Genomic DNA, 24,185 nt, shown 5'->3' with positions numbered 1-24,185 from the left:
AAAAAAACACTTCTAACACAATCTATCAAGTCTTTAAATGTTAAGGTATAAATGGATGGTCCAGTTGAACGGCCCATTGAACTGTCCATGCTTCATGATGAATTAAAGAGCTATAACGATAAAGCAAAGTCATACTGGGGAGTATTTCCCACAACCTGGCAACCTGAAACTTTTCCTTCTGACTGATCTATAAATATAAGTAAATTAACCATTTATAAAGGCATTGGTTACAACTTACATACCGTGTATAAAAGATGCCTCATTAGAGAGCTGTACCCCTTTGGCTCACTGGTAACTGCAGCATGTAAAGTGGCTATAACCAGCGTTTCATGTCCATTTCAATAGACTCTTGGGGCAAAGATGAGCCAAGTGCTCATGTGTATTATCTGTGGAGATGACACTTGACTGCCCCATAAAAAAGCCACATTACTGAGTCACAGTGCCCTCCACTTGACTGAATAATCAATCAAGTGTATTGATTAGTATGTTTTACTAAGTAGAATTCATTCAAGTTAAATAACTACATGGAATCCAGGTCACCCAAGGGCCTGTCGATCATTAAAAGTTAGTTATTCATGTCACATGGTGCAAACTGGTAAACACATTGTATTTGTATACTTGTGTGGTAGCAACAATTCCATTCAAGAAACATGAAACCAGCAGAGAATGGAAACATCCAGGCCTGTGTCCTCTTGTGCTTGACAAATAAATACTGTAACTTGGCAATAATCTTAGCTTCAGTTTTTTTACTGCAAGAATGAAAGAAAATCTGAGTCATCAAAGTTGACCAAACCAGATTTAGACAAAGTTTTACTGCCAGTCAGCCTCTCCTAGCTGGTGGTAATATAGGGTTACGTGTCTCATAGAGAAGTCACAGGTGTAAGTTGTCTGTGGAACTTGGGACCAAACCACACCCAAACTACAGCTGTGGCTGGTTGTCAAGGGAGCATCTCCAGACAATTTCCGCCTGCGTTTGGCTCCATTCACAAGGAAAGAAAAAAAAACAAAAAACATTTAAAATCTTATTTTCATTTCTGTCTAAAGTTGAAAAATAGAATATGTGATCATGTGCAGTTTAAATTTTTATTACCTCTACATTTAGATTGGATAGCTAAGTGTCACCCAACCAAATTTGTCAGGATCGCATTTCCTAGTCAGTGCCAACAGTAAAGTCTGTGACTGTGCTATGCAGCTCCCAGGTGGGACTCTCTCTCTCTCTCTCTCTATATATATATATATATATATATACACACACACATATACACATGCATGTAGTGTGTTTGCATGTGAGCTAGTGAAATGCCCCTTCCCCCACAGCTTTTAATCACATCTTAGTCACTGACCTTGCAAAGAGCAGAAAAAAATCATCATCACACAGTGTTAAGCACAACTCATCTACGTTGCACAAAAATTAAAGGCAATTGTGGCAAATTAGGAACAATGCTGACCAGCTGTTATCTTTGAAGTTAAAAATGGAACAACAGTTTTGAGTCATCCAGCCACAGCCTTCTATGAGAGAGAAAAAGGACTCTGTCTTTTACACTAAAACCCAGCTGTTGTGGGTAATCATGCAATAGCAAAATGAATGATGACAAGATTTTTTTTCCCTTAATGAAAGACATACTTCACATTTAGACTACTGACATCTTAAATGGGCACAGGAAAGGAAAACCCCAGCTAAGCCTGGAAGAAATCAGGACATGATGCACAAAACAGATCCATGTTAGTGATGGATCTTTTGATTGTAATTTGATTTGATTGTAATATCTAATTTCTGACTAGTTGTAGTAGCAATCCCTCTACCTCATTTTAATTCTATCTTTAATCGGAACATAAAACCATTTGCACTGAATAGTAATTTCATAGTCAAGTCATTAGCAACATTGCAGACTAATGGGTGATTTTATGTAATTTGATGTGCTAAAAATAAAGAGGGCCCAGTGATCCAGATCCTTTGGGTCAACAAAGTAAAAAAGAAATTATACATTTCTTCTATTCTTTTGATCTTAATACATTACCAGTGCACAGATTTTGGCAGTTTGTCTCTTAACAAGGAGCAGGGTGAACGCTTTTTTTTTTTTGTCTTTTTAACACTTCTGTCCAGAGCAAGGTATCTGGAGATCTACTGGCCACATAGCTATTAAACGTTTATAGAAATATTAGCGGTCCAAGGAGGATCCTTTATTTTATAACATGCTGGAAAGATGTAGGCCAAAGAACAAGTATTTTTCTTTTTTGTGGTGCAGATCTGGTGTTTTTGTGCAAGCCAGCTTTGCACACAAGACATCATAGAAACTAATAAGCGGATTGCCATGAAATCTGTTGAGCAAATAATTCATGCTCTCAAGGTGATAAAATGCCCCCAATTCAACGTACCCACAGCCTTCAACTTTTAGTCTTGACAGAAGCAAATTTGACATATTTATGCACAAACAAATCCACAGAAACCAAAAACTACTGTAAAAGTTAGTATGTGTTTTTATTCACCATAAATACAGTATGCACTGCCAAGCTAGAATCAACATTACTGTCCTCAAATTCAAAGCTGAAGTACTATAATACATCACATATGAACATTTGCATATCCAGTTCCTGTCTGTCTCACTGATGTAGTTGTAAACATTTTTTTTCATCTTGAGCACTTGCACAATAGAAGTCACATATTTATATACATTTACATACTTATCTACACTCAATATTTCTACAAAGCATAGAAAAAATAAATTCAGTTACATTTATTGTTACATTATTTATTATTACATTATGTATATTAGTTGGTGATAGAGCAAGGGCTCATGATCGATCACATGTGGCATTTTGACTGCATCTTACAAAGACTTAAACAACCCTTTCACATCTGTGGACCGTTCAAACAGCCTGCACTGCAGCCTTGTCTAAAGTGTAAAGCCTTGGTCCCCTCTTTCCATGCTGCGGGGCCGAGAACATCGACTGCAGCTTGATGTGGCGGAAGAAGGAGATCGAATATAACAACTGCTGAGATGCAGCCTTCGTCTGCAGGAAGTGGCAGATCCTTTTTAAAGTCGAGTAAGCATTTATGGGCTCTGCCACAACTAAGTCTTTCCACCTTCTGGAAATACATTATCGATCGGACAGGAAAGGGATAGCGAGATTCTGGTAAAACGACTTCTACCAGTCAGTTTTCAGTACATCTGACCGGATAACTGAAGAGGGGAGTAGGTGTTCCACTTCCTCAATGTTCACACAGATTTAGGACACACCTTTTCTCCCTCCCCCCCTTTAAACAACACTTATATTCAATGCCTTTCTTGAGAGAAACAGCCTAGCTAAGCCCAATTTAAGCATGCTGTGCACGTACTGAAATCAGAAGTTAGAGCATTCGGAGCGCAGTGACCCAGAACAATACTACGTGAGGCACATTTCAGAGTCAAGCCTGACTAAGTGGTCTTGCCATGTGATTTTTGGCCTGCGTACGCTAAGGACAGAACCCAGCTGAGGGAGTTCAAGCAGTATAAAAGTCACTTCAGAAGATGCATGAGAGACATGATCATTCAATTTGAACTGATCTGGCTCCACAGTGGTGGTGCAGCAGTAACCGTTTTCTATCAGTGCATTTTTGACCACTCAGATTTACTTCAAGGATCTAGGACATTTCAAAACAAAATAACAAAAAAGATGATACCATTATATTATATGGTGAATTAAAAAGCTAATTTTGTTGAACTTGTATTATCATGATACTTGTGTCTGAGACTCAATTCAGCAGCAACAATGAAAGTCATATCTTACTTTTCACAAAGGTTAAAAAATATTTTGAGGTAACTAACAAAATGTTCGTGAAAAAAAAAAAAAAAAAAAAAAAAAAGCAGGAGTAATGTCGGCAACATCACTTAGAGCAACTGTAGCAAAGCCTATTGTCTTAGGCATAATATCAACAAAATAAATGAAATAAGACGCTAAAAAGCAATTGTTTTTGCATTAAAACAAGGCTATATAACACTGGAGGTTTGGTCAGGGTTCAGAGAGGAGATTCCAGCCTCCGACAGTTTACTTTTAATAATAGATGGATCAAATTATTTATTTATTCACTTCTCCTCCTCTCTTCTCTCCTTTCCTCCGTCTGCCTGGTTTGGTTTCTAAGTCTGAACAAGAAGGCAACTTGGCGGGAAAGGAGACTGGGCCAGGTACAGGTTCATTTTAGGTGGATGGAAAGAAAAGCACTGGGCCAATATTATTTTCATATCCTTTCAGAAATGGGACAGTAGACTCCCGCAGGTAACGTGTTGGAGACAGGCCACTGCATTTCTGACCTGCTGTGATATTGTCTCCTCCTCGCTCGTCATGTCAGGGAGCAGGTGTTTACTGTGGCAACAGTTTTATAATGAAAGGGTGTGGCTTCAGCAGGGGGCTGGAGGAATCTGTGGAGCTGGTAATACTGCTAGCTGGGAATCAGAGCACTGATGTAATGAGAAGACAAGAGGAACCGGCTGTGCTCAGCTCAGAATTTTGTGTCACCATGTTAGGATCTCATTAGAAACAAACTATCATTTTCCAATTTGTAGCTCAGCTCAAGGGCAAGAAGGCTGGAAGGTCACTTTTATGAGCTGCAAGTGGCTGGGTAGTGATTCAGAGTCAAGTCATGGTAGACAACATTTTAGGACACAAAGGGATGTGACCAGTGAATGGTCACATCCCTTTGTGTCAAATTCAAGTGAATAGGAAAGTGGTCTCAGACTTTTGGACCCCACTGTTCTGCTCATGTACACTGTTCTTTGTTTTGCCTGCATCCTTTTTTTCTGAAAACGACATGTCGATTCCCACTGCTGCTCAAAAGAATACATTTCCCCAAGTTATGATGCCACTGTCTCATCTTTGTCCTATTGATTTCAGGCCAGCCCAAGCCCTGAAGGGAGCATGGAAGCTGCTGAAGGAGTGTAGCTCAGATCAGTTCAGGGTTCAGGAGTCTGGGGATGTCAGGATGTGATCTGCTGCTAAATTTGACTACTTTCCTTTCAGGAAAAGAAGGGATTTCCCCCCCATCTAAAGAAATTCCCTTAAGGTCCAATCTATGTTTCTGTTAGCTTGAGGAAAAAGTTGGACAATAAATTAAACAAATCTGTTTTCTGTGATTTGGCATGATAAGGCCAGCTAAAGCTAAATTTAATTTAATCTTCTTTTAAGGGGTTTTAGATTTTTTTGTTATAGATTTGACCCCAGAGGTGATTGTTGGCTCTTCGCTGCCTTTCCAGTGAATTTCCCCAGCAGTTGTATTATCATTTAAATGTCTCCTGATCACTGCCTGCAGTGGTGAAACTGGAGGATGCTGAAGTGAGAGGCTCAGGAGAGTAAACCTGCCAGGCTGGTATCAGCTTTGGGAGTGGAGAGCTTGAGGCTTTCAAAAGGTTCAAGAGCAAGGTAAGGATGGAGATGTTATGAAGGCAGAGAGGCAAAAAAACACTGTATATACTGTCTGGAGGACAGGGCCTTGAATTGTTTTTTTGTTTTTCTTTTTGTCTGAGAATGTAGGAACGTTGCTCTAAAGGAAACATGAATATTTGTCTCAACAGGTTCCACATTTCCCCAAAAAATTACCACTGGGCCCATATTGGTTTGTGAACAATAATGAAAATCAATCTCATTTATTTGTTTTATAGAATATTGAGACATTGTTCAGCAAAAGCTTAGTTAGTCAATTCATTAGACCAGAATGCTCAAAAACTTTGAGCTACTGATGTTACTCCACAACTATTTAAAAAAAGATAATTTAGATGTTCCCTAAGCTCTGCTCGGCATCCCTCCTAAGACTGCGAATAACCTTTACTTAGAGGATGTTTCTTATGTGCATGTGAATTGAGTCAGTAGTGTTCATTCATAGCAAAAGGTTTACAGCAACTATGATGATGAGGCTGGGGAGCAGAGAGCTTCCAAAATGTCATAATCTAAAAGGTTCGCAAAGGTGAGGCATCTGGAATTTCTTCAAGTCTCCAGTGACTCATACTGAACTTTCTGGCACATAATTCTATCCCCATAAACCACAATGCACAATGTTATTTACTACTGTCTACTAATAAAAAGGCAGCAAAAAAAGTGTGGCGGATATTGCTCAAAAAAAAACATTGCTTTAGGTGAATTTAAAACTAGTTCCTCAAAGTTACTACTGTGTAACTGGAGTCTTAAAAAGCCTTCTTAATTCCTGAAATGAGAAGGCCTCTCAGATGAGTTGCCAAACATCTTCAAGACACACAGCAAAAGTCCAGTTGCCTTTGACTGACTACCGTTAGATGCTCCAGATTGAACGTGTTTAGAGGCAAACCTGTGGATCATGCTGCTGTCAGTGCTGTCTGCTGCAGCTGCCAGTGCTGTCCCTCCATGTCTGCTGCAGCTGCTGGAGGTGCTGAAAGGCTCTCTGGGTGATGTTAAGAGCTGGGTGGACCTTCCTCAGGCTGGGCTCTCCGATCAGAGACAGACCACACAGCCCTAAGTAGGCATGGAGAGGGTCTGGTGGACCGGAAGTGGAGAAAAAGAGGTAGAGAGGGAGGAATTGGGGAGCATAGTGAGGGATGAATGAGTGAGAGAAAGGAGGGTAAAAGGGAGAAAGTAGGTCAGAGAGGGGAACTTGTCACAGCAGAAACACCTGCATGTGACAGGTCTGTAGCAATCAGAATAATCACATATAAGACAAACATGATGGTTGTCACATCACTCTCTATTATTGAATCAAGGAAACCGTAACCTCGTTGCACATAAAATCCATTGTTATGTAGAAGCACAGGTTTTGTTGTACTGTTCCTTTAAGTAGACATACATAATGCACATAGGTTGGCCCTATGGCCCCTTTGCTCCCCTGGGACCAGCGTAAAAGCTGTACAGGCCAGTAAATGGAGCAGTAATTGAATTACAATGAAATGACAGATGATTGGAAGCAGACATCAGAATCAATCAAAGCACCATTAGCTGCATCAATCAGGACTCATGAGGACTCAAACTCAAGGCTGTTCAGAAAAAAAAAAAAAAAAGTCTGAGGTGAGATTTAATCAATAATTATATTTTTGATAAAGATTTAAATCACAAATTGTGATATATGGCAATTGTATACAAAATGAGACGTGAAGCAATGATGTGTTTGATAATAGCTTAATCAGAATAATTAATTTAAACAGAAATCAGCAGAACATTAACACGGTTAGATCAACATATAATTTCACTGAAAGTTGGTGAGTAATTACATGGAATTATCGCCCAGCAGTACTTCAAACTACTGTCCATTTATCGTATGATTTTAATACTACATCTTACAGATGCTGCAGAAAGCTGCTGAAGGTACAATTATGGTTTATATTTGCAATGTTTTTGATGATTAAAAATCAACACGCCTTTTTCCTTTTTAAACCTGCAATTACTGATTTTTTGGCCATTTACGGACCGCAGGAACAAGCTGTGAACGCAACATTGATAACATGACAATTTGTTAGCGAACCATTGCTTATTTACACATCCAGCAGTTAAGGAGCAACAATTACTGTTCATTTACAGTATTGTTTCTGGCCACCTGATGAATTCAAGTCCAATATTCACTCTCTTTTAGCTCTGTATTTGGTTTCTATCAACTCCAGAGGGATATATCTGTCTCTTTAGTTTCTAAATGCTCCACTTTGTTCACCAGCAAGTTGCTAACTGTGTCTGTCTGCCATTTGGTGCTAAGCAGGCAGTGTACACTGGCTGGACTATAAACTAAACAACGAAACTGAAAACTAACTACAAATCTCCGTAAAGCCGAGGGGAGCTACAGATTCACTTAAAAGTTCTCTGTAGGTTCCTCACAATGAGTGAACCCTTTCACATCGTTTTCAATTTTCATTTGATACATTGCCAAACAAAAATATTGATTACAGCCTCTTAAAGACAGTCCCTTTCACATGTATCATTATCAGGTGGCTTTGCCGCCATCACATGAAATGGCCCATTGTTGGGCCATTTCACTGATTATGAGAACCTAGCTATGCTATTTTGATCACGTTAACTGAATTGTACATGTGGCATCACACAATCTGATTTTTAACACAAAAACTTTTCAAAGAAATAATTCATTACTTGATCTGCGTCCATCACTTTACTGTATTCAGCCTTTTTTTTTTTTTTTTTTTTTTTTACAGCCACGAAGACAGACACTGAAAAGAGCTGTGGTTCTGTTTCTTGGGATCATGTAAACAGATGCTTTCATTAAGATTCAATCAATTTGGCCTGAAAGTCTGACTACTCTGTCCCTATGCAATACCAGCTGTTCCTGTCAAAGTACATTTGGCTATATTTGGTCCAGATCTGCTTGACAAATACACACCACCTGCTTTTGTTCTTTGTTATTGTTACCTTCATATCTTCCCAGAGCAGTTCCTGTGCATCAGTAGCTGTGCATGACTGGACTGTTAAAGTACATGCAAGTTCAATGTTATCAGTACCCATAATGCTGCAGAGTTCCTTTCATTTCCTAAAACTCTTTTGTTCAGTAGTATTTACGAGGCTTTGTTGGTGCAGCGCCTGTTTTTTCCTCATTGTATCTTCCCTGCCTTGTTCCCGTAATGTGAGGAGCTCGATCTCCTGTGTCCTCGGGCTACCCATGCACATTCACCTCATCAATTACACATTACAAGGGCGAGCAAGAACACACGAACACATACACACACACACACAAGCATGTACACCATTGAAGTTTAGGGTTACAAGAGCTTTTCCATTGATCTCAAGTGAAATTGCCAACCAAAACTCCACCCTGTCCTCTCCGCACCTGTGGAGGGCAGGGTAAAAACTGTTGATCCCAAAGAATGAAAGAGGAAAAACAAAGATACTGAAATTACTTGGTTCCAGCATCTTTTTGTCCATGATGTGAGATCTTTGAAGTTACTGAAGAATAAACAGCTAAAATATGTCAAACAGGAACTTCAATGTAGTCTATTTGTGTTCTGTTTGTTTCCTCCATGCCAGTCAAACCCATCCTGCACACTCCTGTGGCCTTTACAGCAGTATAAAAAGGTACATGGATTGATGCCACTCTCACTTTGACAGAAATCCCCCCACAAATACAGAAAACAGCAACACTGATACAAAACCTATATAAACAAGCATGGCAGCATTCTGTAATTGGCTTTCCAGTAGTGTCTTTTTCTTTGCACACCCTCTGATGACTGTGACCGTCTACCAAAAAATGGTCCTGAAATATCCATGTTTGCAAGTCAAATCATTTACCTGGATGGCTGTCCGGCCATTTGGCGAATCCCCCCACCAACCGATCCTGCGTGGACAGGATGAAGCTCCTGTTCTTGTCAAAGTTTGTATACTGGAACACGTCTAACAGCTGGGACAGGAGTGTGTGTGAGAGAAAAAGAAGCGAACAAGGGATTTATTTTACCACGACATGTGGGAGCAAACACAAAAACAAAACAAAAATATTCAATACAAATCAGAAAGTTTTTAATCATTTTCAACTGGTTGTTTCTACAATTTCACTTCAAAGATGCTGAGCACGTTATTTAATTTCACGTTTCATTTCAAGTGGGTTACTGCCATCAATGATCAAACATTTGATATTCTCCAATGATACCAATACCAGTGGAGACAACATCAAGCCTCAATGTTTGCCATTCTTTGCCACATACAACTATTTTTGAGTACATGCATTTGTTCCTCTGGCACAGTTTTAACCCAGAAATTCAGCTTTCCTGAACTGTGTGTGTGTGTGTGTGTGTGTGTGTGTGTGTGTATGTATGTGTCTGACTTACTCATAGTTTTTTAGTTCACAGTTTTCTGATTCATGTGTGCGCATGCTTGTACCCCTGGCATAATTATGACCCACATGCTGAAAGGTTTGCTCACAGGTTTTTTGGGGTGTATGTGAACGATAAACAGTTGTTTAGACACGACAAGTATATTTCTGTCCTATTTTAAAAAATGCTGCTTATTATTCAGTGCAGGCTAGTATACTTTTCAAAAATTCTCCCTGCTATCTCGTCTCCCATGAGGAAATTGTACAAAAGTGCAGAAAATCAGGGGTAAAATACTTGAATGTACTTAACAAGTGCGTACTGTTACACCGGTCTGTACCTCTAGCGTAGCTCCCACCCAAAAGGAGTAGCATGTGTCTACAGGCTTGTTGGGGCGCCCGTGGAAGCCGCTCTGCTGCCTCATGACACACCAGCGCCGGATCCTGTCCAGCTCCCGCTGACTCAACGCCTCCTCCAATCGACCCATCAGACACAGAGAGGCTATGGCGCAGTACGTCCAGCCACCTGGACACACAGACAGGCAGGTGCATGACACTCACTCACACTTAAATGAGACTACTGATTTCTGACAGTGTATTAAAATTGAAAAGGCAGTGGTTCCAGTGGTTCACCCTGACATGTTTTGATGACAGACAAGTAGATGATTACAATCCAGTAAAAACAGAGGGTGTGACTGTGTGTGCCATTTTACTGCCAAATACTTGATAGCGTGCCACAACTCTCACTTTCCACCTTTCGTTGGAAGTAATGACAATTTGGAGTTATCTTGTGTTTCTTATTATTTTACAGAAATGTGGGCCAGAGAGGAAAATGGAGGAAAATACTTTTCTGTACAACAATTGAAGACCTCCAAGTTGAATAAAGATGCTTTAGGCGGCCCTTCTGAGATCTGATTGGGGTAATATTGTGAATTGTTTCACCAGAATTTTAACTTTAAGGTTAGGGACTGAAAGCAGAGCGTCTTTCCAGCTGGAGTCACACAAACCGTGTGAGTGCGTTTGTCGATTGATGACAAGCTGTTATCAGTACAGCCACAAGCAGCAGCTATCCATCACCTTCTACAACCCAACTGACAACTGCTTTCTTTATCACCAAGCCTGTAACATTACCACCATACTTCGCCGCTTATCTGTGTTCATGTGTGTTCAAGTGTGAGAGAAAGAAACAAAGAAAAAGTGGGGTGAAGTGTGTGGGTCAGGGGTGTAAATATGCCGACGTGTCTCTAATCAACACTTGCCTCTATTCAACCATATCTAGCTCACTATCTGCTTGAAGCACAGGAAGATCAGAGGGGGACAAATATAAATCAAATACAACTGTGGGAAATTCAAAACCAGATACTCTAAAATTAGGTCTGTATATATTAATATAAAAAGAATTGACAAAGCATCTTTTTGGTAACCTTTCATATGATTAGACAAATAATCACACCTGAATGTGACTATTTTTCCTCATAGGCCATGGTATGTTATTCATGGAGACAAGCAATTGGGGAATTTATCAAGTGTATTTATTAGAAAAGGAAGCACCATGTCGTCAGAAAACAAGAGTACATAGCCTGAAGAAGAAGAAAATGCTGGAGATATAGAGGAAACAGTGAGGTAAAAGCCAACCACACTGAATGCATACACAGAGAGAAAGTTCATTTCTTACCTTGGCACACACTTTCTGTAATACCATGTTTCACATGTTGAAACCACACAGCAGCTCAAACACAATTATCCACAAAAACACTGTAAGAATCTGTGAACATTTAAAGCACACAGTGTGGGAGGTCTTGGTGCTCAACAAACACAAGCTTCAAGGCTGGATGGGTAATGGGCATCTACTGTATCTCTCTACTGATGTGTAATCAGCCAACAGACAGAGAGTTGGCTGGCTCGCAGTAGAGAGCTGAGTCTCACTGAAGCCTGTAATCACAGACGTTGAATTTATCGCAAGGAGGGGAATTACCAAGATGCACTGGGATCTGCCCCGTCAAGCAGTTTTACTTCTATAGATTTAACATATGCGCTCAGTAAGTCACAAAGTTAACATGAAATGCTTCCTTTACCATGTCAAAATGATGGCTGTGGATATGTTTCAAGCAGTGATTTTAAATGTGTGTGTGTGTGTGTGTGTGTGTGTGTGTGTGTGTGTGTGTGTGTGCGTATTTGTAGGATGATGTCTTTTGTATCAGAATAATAAGGTTTAATTTGAGTGGGGTAGGGATTAATGAGGACAATGTAGCTACAGAGATGGATTTTAATGGCTAATCCTTTAAACCAGTTACTCCCATCAGCCACTTTCATGCTCTCTACCACGGCACCGCCAACGCACCAACAAACCTTCTGATCTGATATTAACCTTTTGCTTTAAAACCCAAATCGTTATTCATACATTAGACTTTTAAACCCGGGTGTGTTTGTTTTTAATCTTACAGCTGTAACTTAATGAGCATATAGGTTTCAAACTCACATTTCTGATACCTGTACCTAAGTATAAATCATTAGAGGCTGATCATACTCACCATGTGACTCCCGCCCTGCTCCCTGGCCAAACCCACTGTCGTATGACTGTGGAGACAAAAAAGAAAAGAAACAAACATTCAATTAAAAGAGAGGCTATAAGAAGAAAGGCAAAATTCATCTTGAGGGATCCCATTTGTTCTTACTGGTCAAGTCACAACTGAATGAATCATCAATTGGCGTGCTAACAAGATGTATTTCATGCTTCCCTCTTTCTTGCATTAAACTGTGTTGCAATCAAGTGGCAGCTGCTAAAAATGACATAATCTCATTCAGGATACACAGACCAGCATAGCTCTGGGTTATTTTTTTATTTGCTATTGTTAAGCCAAAATTCACATTACTCAATTAAGTTCAAATTTTATTTGTTATCCAGCGGCTACAAGACGTTTTTCGCTCAGGCATTACTCACACATATTGGCAACCTTTGAGTGTCACTGCTTCATTTTACTAAAAAAATGTTGTGAAAGAAGTAGTAATGGGCCCAGATGGGTTTTCCTTGTATGTCAGTCTAAACCAAGTTGTTTTTTTTGTTGTTTTTTTTAATGGAACAGCGCAGCTAAAAAGGAGTAGGCTCTTATTTTGGGACTACACAGGGGATGTGGTTATTTCTGCTCACAGAAAGAAAACAAATAAGGTTTCATGAACCTGCAAAAGCTAAACACTTGATTTAGAACAACCTAATTTTCCCTGAAACTGTGACAAGTTTCGAAGCAATTTTTGGAAAAACAACTGCCTATCATAAACAGTGGTTCCTACAAAATTACACAAGCTACACAACAGATGGCAGTCACTTGGGAAAAACTAACAGTGTTTAGTTCTTTTCTCTCTGTGTGTCTGGTTTGATCAGACCATAACAATAAGGTTAGTAAATGGATACCTGGCGCCATCCAAATGTAAGTGAAGCTTTGAGTGTGGCTGGTAAACTTGTCTACTGTTCCAGGCCTTCTAACACATAACCACCCATCATCTGGTGCTTTCTGTATACTTACATTCACCAGCAACTAACTTGCTTTGCCAAAAACATTTTGGAATCCACCCACTAGTATGTGGCCAGTGGATAAATATACTTTTCAGTTATGATTTACGGGTATCTCTTAAGTAATTAACAGGCTTTTCCCTTTCCCTCTCTTTCTTAGCGTGTGCGTGAAAAAGAGAGTGGGTATGTTGCATACACACCCATGTGCATAACAAAGAAACTCTGTAAGGAAACACTCTTGTATTAAATGTCAAGCTTAAAATAAGCTGAAGTTTTGGAGTGAATGGGACCATCTCTCTGTGATCTGGAGACTTGAGCTGTACAAGAGACTGAGATGATGATCATGAAGACAATCCCTCATTCTGAGCGCTTTGATGTGTCTAACCCACGTCTGATGGAAAAACAAACACTGAGGATAAAGTAAGGGTTGAGTTAAACATCACTCAACAAACTAGCAAAAATATCATTCAAGTGCCACATCATAAACTTGGAGCTTGTTGTTTTTCTCCGGGTGGGGATGAAAAAACTCTGCTACAGCTTTAAGACCATGATGCACTGCTCAACCCTCTCCATTTATTATAAATGAAGTATTTCTAGGCCGAGTTCCGCCTACTAAAGGTGGGTGGCCTATTCTCCTCATTCAAGTGTAGAGGGGCAGCTTTGAATGGTGCAGAAACAGTGTTTGTATGCTTAGGGGCAGTCCTGTTGGCTGGGAATGTGGGTCTCATTCATAGATTTAGGGTTGCAACCCAAACTTAACCCTCTCCCTATAGTTCAATACCTCATTCAAGGTTTTTAAAATCAACTCACCAAACTTCCTCTGATGTACTCAATGGCCTTCTGTATGTCCATGCCTGACCAGTCATCCAGCATGTAACAAATACTAGCTGCACAGTAGATAAAGCGTATATCATTTTCACTTCCTTCTGGCACTGCGTAGAAACTGGAAGCAAGAAGAAAAATGGCCAGACAAACACAACAGTTACACAAACAACTGGAAATTAGCAGACTTTAAATTTATAGCATTTAACTCACATCATACCAAATGTGATTTTAAAAAAAGTGTTTAATGTGATATATTCATGTCTGAGGATGTGTGCAGGTGTGTGTGTGTGCATGTCCACGTTAAGACTCCTAGTGTTCACATGACCTTGGGTATATTTGAGTCAGAGTGTAAGTGTAAATTTGTGTGTGTGTGTACTAACCTGCCATCCTCCAGCTGCAGTGCTCTGAGACCAGCCAGACAGGCCTGTTTGTTAACACGGCTCAGGTTGTCTCCCAGTATTAGCAGCGAGCACAGCCCAGTGTAGGTCATAGCTACATGGCCGCTGTCATATGGATGGAGCACACCTGGCCCCTGAACAATATATCAAAATGAGACTTTATTCATACAAATGCAGTGGGAAGACAAAAACATGAGATTACAAAAGTTAAAAACAATAACAGAATCAGTCAGATGAAGCATTTAACTGTCTACAGCTAAATAGACCTTTTTGCTTGGCATTTCTGTTTTCCATAACTATGGCTCCACAGGGAGAGAGCAGTGATTCAAAATGTGAAAAAAACATGCACACAACATCACAATCACCGGTAATATTACAACTGATGGGATGAGTACCTTAGTGCTGTAAGGAATTCCAATGTGAGACGATCCTCGAAACCCACAACGGCTTATGTTAGACTCTGGAAGAGAACAACATGACAAGGGCAGGAGCAGATGTGAGAAACACTCTGATTTATGTCATGGTGAACATTCAGACAAACTGGAACAAGAAAGCAGTTTTTTCTCGCAAACTAGGTCTAATACTGATTGTATTGACCTTCAGCAAGGTGCTAGAAAGATGTACAACTTGATGACCTACTAGCTATAAATAAAGTGTGCTGCTGCCATCTAGTGGCCATCACAGGACCAGTGTTTAAAGCAGGACAGCATACAAAATGAAATCATACTACAAACTGCACAAAAACACGAACAGCATGCTTTAATACAATTTCAACATGTGACAAAACATTCTGAGGTCAATATTGTGGTCAGTGTCCTGAAATATATCATGACTGTAAGAGGCTGATGGTACACTGTTTGTGTTGCACTACTTGATGAATCGTTACGCTCTTTTTGTCTTGTGCACTTTGCTAATTTGTATTCAGTCAAGACAGACAAGGGTCACAATATTCATGCATTTTTTTCAGTTTTCTAATGATGAAAACAAAACTGTTTCCTATTTTTTTTTTTTTTTTTTAAGCCCTAGGGAGACAGTACAACTGACTACTTCGGTAAATAAGACATTTTAGTTTTTGGTTTTTAATGGATTTGCAAAAATTGACTAGATTGATCGATTGGCAATTTGATCCCTTTCAAATTAAATCTGCAACATAATAAAGTGTGCAAAAATGAAAGGGATCTGAATACTTTCTGAAGCCACTGTACACAAAGTCTGGCAGAGACACAAAATACATTTTGCATCGACTGAATTAATCTATAAACATTTTTATATTCAACACACCTGCACTCAGTTGGAGAGCAACAACATATCCATCAACAACTGTTGAAAGTCTAAACAGCTTCAAACAAAAACAAAAAAAAAGTATTTCCATACTGATGACACATTAGGAAATCTCAAGCGCCTCTGAAGCTGTATTTTCACATCTAATGACAAGAAACCAGCCAGACACCAAACATATGGCAGCAGCAAAAATGAGACCAATCAAGCACGGCTATCCTGACATGATTTCTGTTGCTGTCTTGAATAATTAACTAACTGGGCATCTAAACAGATGGCACAGAGTGGCTTGTTAGGAGACAGAAAAAAAACAAGTAATTAAATATTTAGAGTCAAACTTTCCCCAATGAACAGAGGTGCTGTTGGAACAGGTTAGGTGCGGAGGACACCTTGAGGCCAATATCTGCTTCAAAGCCCAAAAAGTACTCAAATATTTCAAGGTTGACAATTTGATGAGACTTTCTTGAAATGTATGCTGAAAGAAAATCTCATATTGACAGTATCCTAAACTGTCCCCATTCCAGCACTCCCCTTGTTGCCCTCCCTCTCTTGGACTCTGTTGAAACCATTCACCTTTACACGGACACATTCCATTACATAAATAGATACATTTACCCTCAAATGTTTCAGAAATTGTTTCTTCCTCTGTTGTTTCAAGACAAAACCCTTAAAGTTATGTTTTTCTTGATGTGACCATTCACACACTACCACCCACCCCACTTAAGCTCCCCGCCCTGGAAATTAGAAACCGTGTATGTAAGAGTGTGTACACCAAGTGTGACCGTTACAGCAATAAACAGCATTGTGCTGCACCTTTTTCTATGCTGGCCTTGTTACAACTAGTCTCCATTCTTCAAAATATTTTCTGACTGATACTTGACTGAAAGCTGAGACATTACTGGGTACTTTCCTGTCCATGCATAGTGTCCAAAAATCCAAATCCTTGCTATTTTGACAAAGACAAAACAATAATTATTCTGTTTGATGCAGCTCCCTTGAGGCTTTGACAGCACTAATTTCTGAGTTAGGGGAATGCCATTATTGTAGTTGTCAGGCTCAACTCTTTTCAATTTGTTTTCTTGTGTGGTTGAATTCATGCACTAACATGGTGAAAAAAATGATAGTGCAGCAGGTTAAAACAGGGAAACTGGACTGAGTTTACAACACCTGTTTTTGAAGCCCTGCGTGTCAGAGATAATAATGCTTCATTCACCTTACTCTAGCTACAGTGTTACTGCGGTTAGCCAGAGGGGTATGTTCAGCCAGGCACTCTAAGTGCTCCAGGGTTAGGATTCCTGTGGCCATCCAGTTACACGATTCCTCCCCTTTCTGCACATCTCCATCAGTACTCTGCTGTACTGTTAATGTATTGTTAAGCCAAGTTACAATTTTATCCAGTTTACCTTTGCACATCACAGGTAATTTACAGTTAAATTACTGTTAATCTACTTTACATGTTTCCATTTTTTTGCACTTTTGTCCATGCAGTGATTCTATCCTGCACATTACTTTTTCAAACAGTTGTAAATGTGTCTACTTACTTATTGTGTATTTATTATTATCATTACTGCTATATATTAATGTTTACTTTTTTCACTTATTTACTTCCTCTAACTAACTGTTGAGCAATTGTAACAAAGAAATTTCCCTGGATCATTATAGTTTATCTGTTTCTGATGTAGTTAGTTGGCCTTGACATCAACCTTTTGATTTGCTCATTACTACTGGCAATGAATATTTGTAGTGCAAACCTTTCATAATGAACTGTATAAACTTTATTCATTTTGGAGTCGGTTGTGAAAAGTAAGGGGATATCAGACTTACGATCCTCTGTGGGCAGAACCTGTAGTGAGTAGATCCATTCAATCATGGTGTTCCTATCAATAACATCAAGGGCATCCAGCACATCAAGACCAGACAGGGCAAAAAATATGATAGTTAACCTGGGAAGAAGACAGAGAATTTTTATTCATTTTTACTCATAATGGAACTACAAGAACTATGAATGCATTCAGAGCTATGCAACAAATCAGTGCCAATATAAACAGTGACAGTGAAAGATCACTGATTACTGGATAATAAAACCCAATACAAAACAATGTTAAAACAGCATGTGTAGCTCATGCTTAGGCGTTGGTTAAGTTCTGCTGGGAAAGGCAGATGAGAAAACTGGATGTGTAAGTTCACAAATGAAGAACTTGACCAACTACACAGTCCATTTTGCTTGAAGCTCATTTTCAAATGAGCCTTATTCCAATGATAATATAACCTACAAATGTTGACGAATAAGTTTCATAGGGCGTCGGGCCCCGCTGTACAGTTAGTTTCCTGTATTACACCAGTCAGTCTGTCATAACTTCACTACCCTGGTTGATGTTAGCATGCACGTTAAGCTAAGTAGCACTAGCCTCCATTCTAAACGGCTGGTGAACCGCAGCTAGCTCGGATGCTAGTCAAGTTCCTCAACAAAACATACAAACTAAAGCAGCATTTTTCATTCCAGTAAACTGACCTGGTTGTTTCCAGCGAGGCGTATCTCTCAGGTAACACCTGGAGTGTTCTCTGGAAGAATCGTACATGTCGATCTCTTAAAAAGTCTATTTGCTCAAATTCTTCAAACTGGCTCTCCTCTTCCGCCATCTTTGCATCCGCACCTATGAGGAATCTTTTCCGGTAAATTCGTTTTTCAAAATAAAACCTCACATTACAGAGCAGTGTGGACCTTAAGAAGCAGTGGAGGAAGGGTTCAGATCGTTTACTTGGGTTAATGTGTTAATCTCACACTGTTAAAAATACTCCATTGGAAGTAAAAGCCCTGCATTACGTTAAAAGTATGAAGTTGAAAAGTATGTAAGTATAATCAGTATGTAAGTATAATCAGGGACATGAATTTCAAGTAAAATTCAAAAGTACTTAATGCTGAAAAATGGCCTGGAGTGTTATATTATCATAATAAAACATATAATATTCTATTATTTATTACTGTTGTTGAGAGGGCTAGCAGCATCATACAAGCAACAACTGATTTTCATCATGGATTAATCGTCTGATTAATTTCCCTGTCAATGAATGAATTAATTGATTGATTGGTTTGTAAAAATGTTTTTAAAAAGTGACCAGTGCCCCCCAGCAATACCCATAGCCTCCAATGACATCTTCACAAAACTTCACCATTTCTCAAAATCATTCAAAATAAATTATAATAATTAAAAGGCACAGCACCAAATCCTCACATTGAAGAAGCCGGTAGCATGACGTTTGACATTTTGACATGAAAATGACTCAAATGATTATCAAAGTGGTTGCCGATTCATTTCCTGTTAATCAACTAATCATTTCACCTCTACTAGTATATATTGTTGGGTAAAAGCAAAGCATCATATTTTATAAGCTGTTTTTATGATTTGTACGGTAAGCAAAATAACAAGTAAATAAGTTAGTAAATATGAGTAAATGTTACATTCCACCACTGGATATCAGAAGTTGTAAAATTTACACAAAAGCTTTTATTTAAAATGAAACAGTTTTGTAAATTCATAGACTGTACAAAACCTCAATCAGCTGCACACAGCACACACAAATAAAGCACAATCTGGTGATGGGGTCCATGTGAGTACATTTTCATTTAATCTCATTTCTGACACATTTGTTTGCTCGGTTGGCCTCCAATGTTGCTCCTCACAGTCCCTCTCTCCAAGTGGGAACAGCTCTGCAATAAAATAACAGATGATTTCAGTGATTCAGGAAGCAATCACCTAATATTACCCCAAACAGTCCTTAATATAAAGGCCTGACCCTGTAACAATTCAAAAACAATGTCAGTCAGACCTGTGAAACATCTGTAGAACAGGCCCTCCTCCTGAAGGACCAATGCATTTCATTCGCTCCTCCCATCCTTTAGTGGGACGGGTAAGCCTGGAAGGGTCTCTGCTGATGTGACCATCCACCTGAATGAGGAACAAATAAACATCAACCTTTTTCTTAAATCCACAACCCTGTTTATTAAAGATTTGAAAGACATTTTTGAGACCTTGGGAGACCTTGTCATGTGTGGCTTACTTGTTCACTGTATAACTCTTACCTTCTCCTTCAATTTAGCAGCAATTCTTCTCTGTCTTTCCTCTTCCTCTTTTTCCCTCAGCTGTTTCTCCTGAAGCTTTGCCTCCACTTTGTGAAGATCCTGCAGAAAAGCAGAGACAAACTTTGTATTTTACACAGCATTGACCAACCACCAACATTTAAAAAAGTGGTAAGTCTTCACATCCCTAAAATACATCACATCATATCCTCACATAACAAAAACCATGCATCCACAACACCTGATGTCAGAGTGACGACAGCCCCTGTGTAGACTTCCTGTTTAACATCTGCTATCTAGTGAAAAAGCCTGGCCCTTGAAAGTGGTGGCACCAGGCACTCTGGGATGATGCTTCTGTGACCCTCAAACTTCGTACCCTCTCATTAAAGTGTTTGATGCCCTTTGCGGCCTCCCTTCTCCTCTCATCCATCTCCCTCTGTTCCTCTTCTCTCCTCCTCTTCCCCTGTTCCTCCTCCTCCTCTCTCCTCAGTCGTAGCTGCTCCTCAATGGTCAGCTTCACTTCCAGCTGGCGCCGACGCTCTTCCTGATGAACAGAAATCATTTTGATTGGTAAAGTTAATATCTGTTGAGGACACAAACAGTGCACCTGTTTACATCACCTTTTGATCATTATGTGTTCATGTGTATTGATATTTATGCAAAATAAATTACAAAATACTTATAAACATACAAGTAAGTACATACCAATACAGAGTAACTATCTCTGATGATAAACAACCACAGCTACATGACTTTTCACACACAAATGCAAAAGCACCTTTTCCCGCCTCCTCTTTTTTATCTCCTCAGCCAGTCTCTGCTCTTCTTCCTGTTCTTCTTTCCTTCTCTTCTCTTCCTTCCACTCATCCAGTCGCTGTGCCGCCTTTCTCCTCTCCTCCTCAGTCCTAAAACAGAAGAGGATAGAACATAACAGCAAATGAAGTGCATTTAGCTATGGAATTAATGCATGCTCTACTTTGTCTTTCTGTCTTTTATTCTGTCCTGTTCAACTTCTGACTCACCTGTTTTGCCGGGCCTCGCTCTTGGCCTCCTTCTCCCTCCTTTCTGCCTCTTCTGCCTCCTCCTGACTCTGTATCCTGATCTGGAGTTCCTGATGCTTGCTGGCCTTCCACCGCTGAATAGCCTGGATATGGTATCAAGTACCACAAAATATTTAGAAGACAGCGCCACAACCTCTAGAAAATAAAAGCTCTTTCTGATCTCTTGGCTATGTCATGTTTATATAGAATAAATACGGTTCTAATCAAGGTTAATGAAATAAAAGTTCATGCACTGTAGGCATAATATTGCAAACCAGTAACTTTATGGTGGAAGTTTAACTATATTGTACATACAAAAAAAAAGCTTAGGTTTAGGTTTTCAATAAAAAGCAGCAGCCTGTCCGCCCTCTACAGTAAAATACCTAACACAGGCCAGAGAAAATAATGTAGTATACATCAATTTGAACAAATTAGTCCTGACAACTGAGGCCATTGTCATGCTCACAGCTTCATGAGGACTGTTTTGTTGTTACCATGTGCCTAAGTTCTCTACCTCTCTCTTTCTATCCTGCAGATAGATCAGCTCCTGATGCCAATCCTCATGTTGCTCTATCTCCTCCAGTGATTTACAAGGCAAGTAAAGTTTTGCCTCTTTCCTGTAGGCTGGTAGCCCACTGTGCTTTGTCCAGACCTGTTAATCAAACAGATTAAAATAAGCCAGACAAGAATCTTGAGGCAGTCAACGTTTGGCCTGACATCTGCTGAAGTCGCCTGAAGCAAAACATTGTGGAAGGCGACTGGAAACAAGAATTTACATTACAACACAAGTTATTGAGAAAGAATGACAATATTATCTTACTTTAAGGAAGGCTTGGTGGTCATATTGGTCCCAGCCACCATAAGGGCCTCCTGTCTTCTGCAGGAAAGCCTCCAGTGCTCTGACCTCTGCAGGGAGGTCTCTGTCTGGGGGTTTGGTCTTATGGAAAAGATAACTCTATGAATGAAGTGCTGAGTAAGTCAGAATTCTAAACTCATTTTAAAAAAGTCACCAGGAACAAGATGAATCCTTTTCTGATGACTTCTGCTGTCTTCCATATTGTGAAAGACATTATTATGAAACACAAGTGTTTCTGAAATATTCAGAAAGTGTTTATGTTTTTGACATGTCTGAGCTAAAAAGCAACAACATCTTGTAATATTTATTTCTCACACCCTAATTATAGGATTCTACAGATCCTCTTTTCATTGCATGAATGATGGACAACAGAGAAAATAAGGAGGATAATAAAGAGAGACTGACCCTAACAGTGGGAGCTGTGGGTAGTTTGGGTTCTGATTTGAGGCTCCAGTTTTCAATCTTCTTCTCATAAGCAGTGATCTCCTGTCTGCATGTCCTCTCCTCCTTCAGTAGTTCCTCAAAGCTGCGAGGAACAGAGAAACACAAAGGACAATTATTCACAATATTTTTATTACAGTGCATATAATTATTCCTGATATAGAGCATTGCCATAAACACAAGCTCTTGTTTGTTTATAGTCACCTGTAATTGCTTGGCTACTACAACATGTGCACCATTGTACTTTTTTTTACCTTTTTGTTTATTTGGTGTAAGATAACTTGGTGATTCTTGCTTATTGGTGGAGAACAAAATATCAAAACCAACTAGGATGAGTAAACACTTTTTTGACATGGTCTCAACAGTAATTAATATTATAAGGTAAAAATACTATTTATTGAAGGGCTATTGTGTTGAAGTGCATTACACCACATTACATTTTTTTTCCTGATTAATAAGTTTGATTAGTTCTTATTTGTTTAGTGTACCCTGTTACCATGAGTGCTGCGCCTCTTTTAGGGTGTTGATTGAGATTTCCACCTCTGACATTATTTCTTTCAGTCTTTCAATCACTGAAAACACAAGCAGAAATGCAAAAACAAATGATTAAAAAAATCACAGCAGTTTGACTAAACAGTGCATTAAATTACAATAGCATCTGGTATGTGCATAAAGCAGAAGAGTGAAATTACTGTCAACAGAAAACATGATCACAAATATGCCTAATAAGATCTTCCCTGATATTACTTACACTCAGGAGTTGGCTTCACATCTTTTAGCTGTCTCTGAAACTTCCTCACGCCATTATGAATCTTCACCAGTTGATTCTGAAGAGTCATCTCTAAAGGAAGAAAAAACTCAGATTATTACTTCATTCATATTTATTTAAGGTTTGTCTCTACTTAATGACACAACGTACATGTGAGATGGACAGGGAAGACGATGTGTGTGACTTTGCATCTTCCCCTTTAAGTGTCTAGAGGAAATATGAGGCTGCTGTAACACAAATAAGGCTTACTGTCTACATTTCTCTCTTCCTCCAGCACTTTCTCGTACTCTTCAAGTTCTCCACACCCATCTGTCCAGCCATTCTTTCTGCACTGAAAAGTCAGCGTCCTCTCCTTCTCAAACTTTTCAATCCTGTTAAGAGAGGAGAAGAGCTAAATGGGTGTATTGCATCATTGACCAGTGAAGACATGTTGATATTAAGGTCTCAAGTCTTCAGAAAGTTCAAGGATGGATTTTATATGTGTACATATATATATATATATATATATATATATATATATAAAACAGTGGTTTAGTGATTGGTAACATGAATACGGTGCAACTAAGGAATGTGCCTTACTTTTCTGTTTTCAACTTATTACTATATTAAACTGGAAAGTAACAGTATAACATGGGTTTTGCTTGTCTCATCTACAGTAGTGACTCAGCAGCAACAGATCAGTTCTTGCTATTGTCCAGCCTATATGAGAGAATTATCTTACTCCTTATACAACAAAATGTTGGTGAAACAATTGCGATTGAAAATTACATACAAACACAGATGAAACACAGGGCTGGATGAAACAACACAAACACCATATAATATTATGTAATCCTATTCATTAGTGCTGCAGTAAATACCTACCTTTTTGAAGCTGTGATAATGTTGGATTTCATTTCGTATTATAGGGTGTTCCTGTCATTTTGTCATCCCACTGTATCTCTGCAGTGAAACTTAAGTGACGGAAGATTCATAGTTAAATGTGAAATAAGTAAGTAGTTTCACTTACTGCCTCCTGTTCTTCTCTGCTTCCCTGAGAAACTGTGCAGCTTTCTGTCTGACCAGCCTGTGGTCCACATTGTCACTGCTGACCGGGGATGATGTGCAAGGCTGCTGGACACTGCTGGAGTTTCGGGCATCTCCCTGCTCAGATTCATTTAGTGAAAGCAAAGAACAAAAGCTGTCCAACCAAGCAATATATAATAACAACAACAACAACAACAACAACTGCATGTGTCTATCATACAGTCCTCCGTCAA

At 39.3% G+C, this 24,185-nt stretch overlaps 2 protein-coding genes and 1 long non-coding RNA gene across 3 annotated transcripts; all 3 read right to left on the bottom strand.

The window, feature by feature from the left end:
• Positions 1-2,455: 2,455 nt before the first annotated feature.
• Positions 2,456-18,382, bottom strand: pggt1b (protein geranylgeranyltransferase type I subunit beta). Its single transcript, XM_022757757.1, has 9 exons — positions 18,255-18,382; positions 17,567-17,685; positions 14,860-14,924; positions 14,447-14,598; positions 14,052-14,184; positions 12,265-12,310; positions 10,075-10,259; positions 9,220-9,328; positions 2,456-6,477 (listed from the first exon to the last, which is right to left on the bottom strand). Exons 1-9 carry the CDS (start codon positions 18,380-18,382, stop codon positions 6,311-6,313), a joined length of 1,104 nt encoding a protein of 367 aa, XP_022613478.1. The 3' UTR covers positions 2,456-6,310.
• Positions 18,383-19,395: 1,013 nt separating this feature from the next.
• On the bottom strand, positions 19,396-20,262 carry ccdc112 (coiled-coil domain containing 112). Its single transcript, XM_022757842.1, has 4 exons — positions 20,197-20,262; positions 19,824-19,922; positions 19,571-19,689; positions 19,396-19,451 (listed from the first exon to the last, which is right to left on the bottom strand). The coding sequence occupies exons 1-4, from the start codon at positions 20,248-20,250 to the stop codon at positions 19,421-19,423; spliced, it is 303 nt and encodes a 100-aa protein (XP_022613563.1). The 5' UTR covers positions 20,251-20,262; the 3' UTR covers positions 19,396-19,420.
• Positions 20,263-22,679: 2,417 nt separating this feature from the next.
• On the bottom strand, positions 22,680-23,249 carry LOC111230766. Its single transcript, XR_002665457.1, has 3 exons — positions 23,176-23,249; positions 22,909-22,998; positions 22,680-22,729 (listed from the first exon to the last, which is right to left on the bottom strand). It is a non-coding gene; the product is annotated as an uncharacterized LOC111230766 (long non-coding RNA).
• Between the last annotated feature and the right edge of the window lie 936 nt (positions 23,250-24,185).

Source organism: Seriola dumerili, unplaced genomic scaffold (genome assembly GCF_002260705.1).
Source record: "Seriola dumerili isolate Sdu_G_001 unplaced genomic scaffold, Sdu_1.0 BDQW01000290.1, whole genome shotgun sequence".
Taxonomy (NCBI): domain Eukaryota; kingdom Metazoa; phylum Chordata; class Actinopteri; order Carangiformes; family Carangidae; genus Seriola; species Seriola dumerili.
Note: the sequence above shows the minus strand (reverse complement) of the source record. Positions and strands in the feature narration are given on the sequence as shown.